The sequence below is a fragment of the Myotis nattereri genome (genome assembly GCF_964212035.1).
Source record: "Myotis nattereri genome assembly, chromosome: 4".
In the NCBI taxonomy this organism is placed as follows: domain Eukaryota; kingdom Metazoa; phylum Chordata; class Mammalia; order Chiroptera; family Vespertilionidae; genus Myotis; species Myotis nattereri.
In genome coordinates this window covers 2,265,563-2,271,350 of record NC_138079.1, presented here as the reverse complement: position 1 = coordinate 2,271,350, position 5,788 = coordinate 2,265,563, and the positions used below count along the sequence as shown (strand labels likewise).

The window sequence follows — 5,788 nt, the reverse complement described above, 5'->3', positions numbered from 1 at the left end:
TAAAAGCAACTGTTGTTATACATTATTTTAAGAGATTTTAAGGTCTTTCCTTCAATAAGATGTTTAAAATAATCATTTTACTTCTCTGACCATGGATAGCTCAAAAATTGAAATAGGTTGATAGAAACTTACCTTGAGAGTAATCTTCTTCAAAATGTTAGTAACATTGTAAAGCAGCATGTGACTTCCTACTTGTAAGATGTCTGTGACAGACAGGTTAACAGCTCTGAGCCAGAGGAGAGCTCACACCCACTCGTCCTTTCATGTGATAACTGTGGTGAGGCCGCTGTTGCCCTGGGTTCCAGGAACACAAAGACAAAGAGAAGGCGGTCTCTGCCCTTAAAAGGCTCCCAGCCTGAGAGAAGCCACAGAGGAGCAAAGCAGCTCTGGCGGGAAGAGCCCCCAAGGTGCCCTGAGGAGGGAACAGATCGTGTAGTTGTAGCAGCATAAGCGGTGCAGTGCAAGACGAGGGAGAGCCCAGAACACGTGTACGGCCCCTCGTGTGCTCAGCCCAAGGTGTTCAGACAGGAGTTCCACCTTTCGGGAGCCCATCATGCCTGCTGCTGCCATGCCAACCATTTGGAACCTGTTGTAATAGGAAGGAGGAATGTCGCCCGCTGCACCGATGAGAGGCACGGACTGCTTTATGCAGCAGGACTGGCCTAAGGCTTCCCTGGAGAAGAGGTGCTAGGATGAATGACCGCGCGCAGCAGACTGTCCATCCGCCAGCTTTGCTGAGCCATGTGTTTTCCCAAGGCTGCGTTCGCCCCTTGCTGTGTCTGATCCAGGTATCCAGCTTCAAGCCAGGCACTCGGCCTAGCACCTTCCGTGTTTACAGAGCACGGCCGTTCACCAGGTAGCATACTCTCATCAGGACCCCATAAAGATGTCAAGTGAGGAAGGCAGGACCAATAACCTTATTTACAATTCCGAATGAAAAACTTCCGGTTGGTAGAGGTTGGGAGAATTTATCTCAAGTTGCTAGAATCTAACTCGAAAAGACCAGCACTCAGGTCTGCTGACGCTTGGTGTGCGAGTATTAAACTCAGTACCAGTGTTTTACAGCTAACGTGAGCCATAGCAAGAATCCAACTAAAAAGGTCCTATGCAGAACTGAAAGTAAATCTGTCAGGGTGAGATCATGGCTATTGTTTTAATTTTTCAAATACTGTTGCAGCTACTGTTTACAATTAAAACAGTTGTTAGGTATTGGATTCAGTTCCCTCAACTTTTAAGGAAAAGAAACTGAGTTTCAAAGAGACTGAGCACTGCCCTAGAGTTACAGGGAAACAACTGACAGGGTAAGAATGTCAACCCAGGAAGCTTGACTTCAAGCTTAAGACTTTTTTTTCTTTTTTTCTTTTTGGAGACACTAGAAGTATGTCAGCAGCAACAAATTGAAAACTGTTGGCGGTAATAACACCACTAACTTTTTTTCTTCTGGAGAGATTAACAGAAATAAAATAGTATAGAAAAAAAATAGATATAAAGTTACTGATGTAAAGGCTTCTATTTTCAAAGAACCAATAAATTACTATAAAATTAGAATTTAAAGCCACAGAGCTAAATCATGGTCTTTTCCTCGTGTCCTCACGATGTTGCTGACTTCAGTAAAGAATGAAAGTACCATAGACTGCTGCAGGATCACAGCAGTTTTAAAGTAAGAGGAATTACTTTTTAGACTAAATTGTGAAATTAAATGAACTATAGCTGAGGAAATGCCAGGGCCTGATCGCATTACCTGTGATAATGTTCATAGAGCTGCCTCTGGTGAATCTGATCCCCTCAGCTTGCCATTCTGGCATCCAGATACGAGTGCCTACTGTGTGCAAGGGACTCTTGCAGGGTCACTGAGTAAGAAAGAAAAGCTCTAGCCAAACCGGTTTGGCTCAGTGGATGGAGCGTCGGCCTGCGGACTGGGGGGTCCCAGGTTCGATTCCAGTCAGGGGCATGTACCTTGATTGCGGGCACATCCCCCGTGGGGGTGTGTAGGGGGCAGCTGGTCGATGTTTCTCTCTCATCGATGTTTCTAACTCTCTGTCCCTCTCCCTTCCTCTCTGTGGAAAATCAATAGAATATATTTAAAAAAAAAAAAAAGAAAGAAAAGCTCTGAGGAAGGTCACTGAGACTCGTGTATTAAGATTTGTGCCCAAGGCAATCCCTCCTTTTCATCCCTGTCTCCCAGGCTCAGGTGGCAAGCTTCCCCTCAATGCCACTGCAGTAGCCAGGAAAGGAGATGGTGAGAGGTGTGCGCAGGACTGCTCCGCCTCCTCCCTTTCCCAACTCATAGGAGAAGCCGGCTGGGTGTTCCGTTCGCCGGGTTTTAAGAGGCAATCCCAACTCAAGCCGCCCCAGCCCCGCGAAGGTTAAGTGCCTTAGGGTTTACTTTATCACCAGTCCTGCGGCTGTCAGACCCGGGTCCTAGTCACTAGGTCCCGGTGGGTCCGTTTCCCCGCTTCCCACACCTGGGCTCACCGGTGACAGAGACGTCCCGCCTGAGTCCCAGGGACCCAACCCCCACCCTAGAGCCCTCACCGCGCAGAGCAGCCGGGCTGAGGCCGCCCACCCGGGTCTCTGGGACCCTGGGTGGTGGGACCCTGAGTGCTGGGTGCTGGGTGCTGGGACCCTGGGTGCTGGGGCCCTGGGCTCCGGGTCCCGGGACCCTGAGTGCTGGGTGCTGGGACCCTGGGACCTGCTCTGACCTCGGGCCCCGGCGGCGTGCAGTGCAGCGTCCAAGGCATGGCCAGGCGAGAGCAAAGCCTACTTTGCAGCTTCGAGGCCAGGTCACCACTTTTGAGAATTCCTTTTCGTTTTAGGTGAGTTTTGAAACTGGATTTACGCGAAGGGAGAAGGTGGAGAGTGGCGGCTGCACGCAGCTTTAGAAAGTGCACACGTTCCCTCTCCTGCCCCAGCTCCCTTGCCCCCAGGAAGGGAATGGAAGGGAAGGGAAGGGAAGGCGTGGAAAGTGCAATTTGAGCATTAAAATCCGAGGCTCGCCGGGAAGGTCGCCGTCCGCCTTCCTCCGAGGCTCAGCGCGTCCGGAGCCGCTCCCCGCGCACTGCGCCTGCGCGCCCGCAAGCTGGGGCCCCGCCCCCTGCCGGACGTCAAACGTGCGCGGGGCGGGGCGGCGGCCGGGGACGCGGCTGCGCATGCGCCCCCATTGCATCAGCCACTGGGTCGGCGCCGGCGGCCGGAACGCGGACGGGACGGGGTTCCGTAAAGGGTTCCTCGTGCGTGTGGGTCGCGGCGTCCGAGACTGAGAATGGCGGGACTGGAATGAGTGTCCCTGCTCCCCGGCCGGCCGGAGCCGGTCCTTCCTTCCGCCACCGGCGCCGGTGGGAACCTGTAGGCGGGCCCCGCCCCCTTCCCGGCGGGACGGCCGGTCCCCTCTACCCCCGGGGACCCCGCGGCCCCTCCATCGGCGCCGCGCCCCCGCCCGCGCCATGAAGCTCGTGAGGAAGGACATCGAGAAGGACAACGCGGGCCAGGTGACCCTGGTGCCCGAGGAGCCCGAGGACATGTGGCACACGTACAACCTGGTGCAGGTGGGCGACAGCCTGCGCGCCTCCACCATCCGCAAGGTGCAGACCGAGTCGTCCACGGGCAGCGTGGGCAGCAGCCGCGTGCGCACCACGCTCACCCTGTGCGTGGAGGCCATTGACTTCGACTCGCAGGCCTGCCAGCTGCGGGTGCGGGGCACCAACCTCCAGGAGAACGAGTACGTGAAGATGGGCGCCTACCACACCATCGAGCTGGAGCCCAACCGCCAGTTCACGCTGGCCAAGAAGCAGTGGGACAGCGTGGTGCTGGCGCGCATCGAGCAGGCCTGCGACCCCGCCTGGAGCGCCGACGTGGCGGCCGTGGTCATGCAGGAGGGCCTGGCGCACGTCTGCCTGGTCACGCCCAGCATGACCCTGACCCGCGCCAAGGTGGAGGTGAGCATCCCCCGCAAGCGCCGCGGCAACTGCAGCCAGCACGACCGCGCGCTGGAGCGCTTCTACGAGCAGGTGGTGCAGGCCGTGCAGCGCCACATCCACTTCGACGTGGTCAAGTGCGTCCTGGTGGCCAGCCCGGGCTTCGTGCGGGAGCAGTTCTGCGACTACATGTTCCAGCAGGCGGTGAAGACGGACAACAAGGTGCTGCTGGAGAACCGGTCCAAGTTCCTGCAGGTGAGCCCTCGGTCCCGGGGGGCTGAGCATGCACAGCCTCGGGGGGAGGGCGGGGGAGGAGAAACTATCCCTGCTCCGGCCGGTGTGGCTCAGTGGGTAGAGCGTCGGCCTATAGACTGAAGGGTCCCAGGTTCTATTCCCGTCAAGGGCAGGTACCTGGAGAGGCAACCAATCGATGTCTCTCTCACATCGGTGTTTCTGTCTCTCCCTCTCCCTCCCACTCTCAAAAAAAAATGGAAAAAATACCTTCTGGTGAGGATTAAAATAAATAATAACAACAAAGAAATGATTCCTGAAGCTTTAGACCTGGGAACAGTGTCAGGGAAGAAAGTCTTTTTTTTTTTTTTTAAATATATTTTTATTGACTTCAAAGAGGAAGGGAGAGGGGGAGAGAGATGGAAACATCAATCATGAGAGAATCATTGATCGGCTGCCTCCTGCACGCCCCCTACTGGGGATTGAGCTCACAACCCAGGCATGTGCTCTTGAGCGGCATCAAACCTGGGACCTTTCAGTCCACACGCCGGCACGCTATCCACTGAGCCACATTGGCTAGCGCAGGGAAGAAAGTCTTCATTTGACAGGGATTGTAAGTGCGATGTGAAAAGAGCTGGGAAGCAGCTGGCCAGTGTGTGCAGTAAACCGCGGCCCGAGTCCTGAGCATATGCAGCCTGCACTGCTTTTGGTCGTTGCGGGCTGGGTAACGGAGTGCTAAGAGGTCCTGTGTCTGACCTGTCCCTGCCACCCCAGGTCCACGCCTCCTCTGGACACAAGTACTCCCTGAAGGAGGTGCTGTGTGACCCCACGGTGGCCAGCCGCCTGTCGGACACGAAAGCTGCCGGGGAGGTGAAGGCCCTGGACGACTTCTACAAGATGCTGCAGCACGAGCCCGACCGCGCCTGCTACGGACTCAAGCACGTGGAGAAGGCCAACGAGGCCACGGCCATCGACACGCTGCTCATCAGCGACGAGCTCTTCCGGCACCAGGAGGTGGCCACCCGGAGCCGGTACGTGCGGCTGGTGGACAGCGTGAAGGAGAACGCGGGCACCGTGCGGATCTTCTCCAGCCTGCACGTGTCCGGGGAGCAGCTCAGCCAGCTGACGGGGGTCGCCGCCATCCTCCGCTTCCCCGTCCCCGAGCTCTCCGACCAGGAGGATTCCAGCTCGGAAGAAGATTGACGAGGGGACTGGCCCTGGGACAGCCGGGTGCCCCTGCCCACGGCCGCCTCTTCTCAGCATCCTCGTGACAGAAGCTGCCGGAGCAGCAGGTGTGATGCTCGCACGGGTCACACCAGGGGTTTTGTGGCTGGCGGGACATGTATTTAAAACTGAACAATAAATTAAAAGGGATTGATCTCCATGCACTACCACTTTTATTAATGAGGGTCATTTTACCTCGGAATCATGAGTTGTGGGCTGTACTCAGAAACACTGTGTGTATTTAATAAGAATCCCTGTGTATTCTTCGGAGAGATCAAGTCCCGTAGTTCACGCTTTGAAACAGTTTTCCTTAGGAAAAGCTCTTCACATTTCATTTTCCTCATTTGCGTTGTTTGTTTGGTTTCTGCCTGGTGGTCTTGCTCTATGTGTTTAGTGATCCGTTTCTCCCCATTTGACCT

At 55.5% G+C, this 5,788-nt stretch overlaps 1 protein-coding gene across 2 annotated transcripts; it reads left to right on the top strand.

Moving 5' to 3' along the window:
- Positions 1 to 265: 265 nt before the first annotated feature.
- PELO (pelota mRNA surveillance and ribosome rescue factor) lies at positions 266 to 5,536 on the top strand. Of its 2 annotated transcripts, XM_081089402.1 has the most exons (3): positions 266 to 856; positions 2,817 to 4,169; positions 4,920 to 5,536. In XM_081089402.1, exons 2-3 carry the CDS (start codon positions 3,444 to 3,446, stop codon positions 5,346 to 5,348), a joined length of 1,155 nt encoding a protein of 384 aa, XP_080945528.1. In that variant the 5' UTR covers positions 266 to 856; positions 2,817 to 3,443; the 3' UTR covers positions 5,349 to 5,536. The 2 variants fall into 2 exon arrangements, with proteins under 2 accessions (XP_080945528.1, XP_080945527.1); XM_081089401.1 differs by lacking the exon at positions 266 to 856 and having other exon boundaries at positions 1,692 to 4,169.
- Positions 5,537 to 5,788: the final 252 nt, after the last annotated feature.

What these genes read in the sequence shown, in the direction of transcription:
- PELO (XM_081089402.1), top strand. Translation starts at nt 3,444, where the DNA reads ATGAAGCTCGTGAGGAAGGACATCGAGAAGGACAACGCGGGCCAGGTG. An exon ending in ACCGGTCCAAGTTCCTGCAG is followed by an intron (nt 4,170 to 4,919) that starts GTGAGCCCTCGG and finishes CTGCCACCCCAG; the next exon opens with GTCCACGCCTCCTCTGGACA.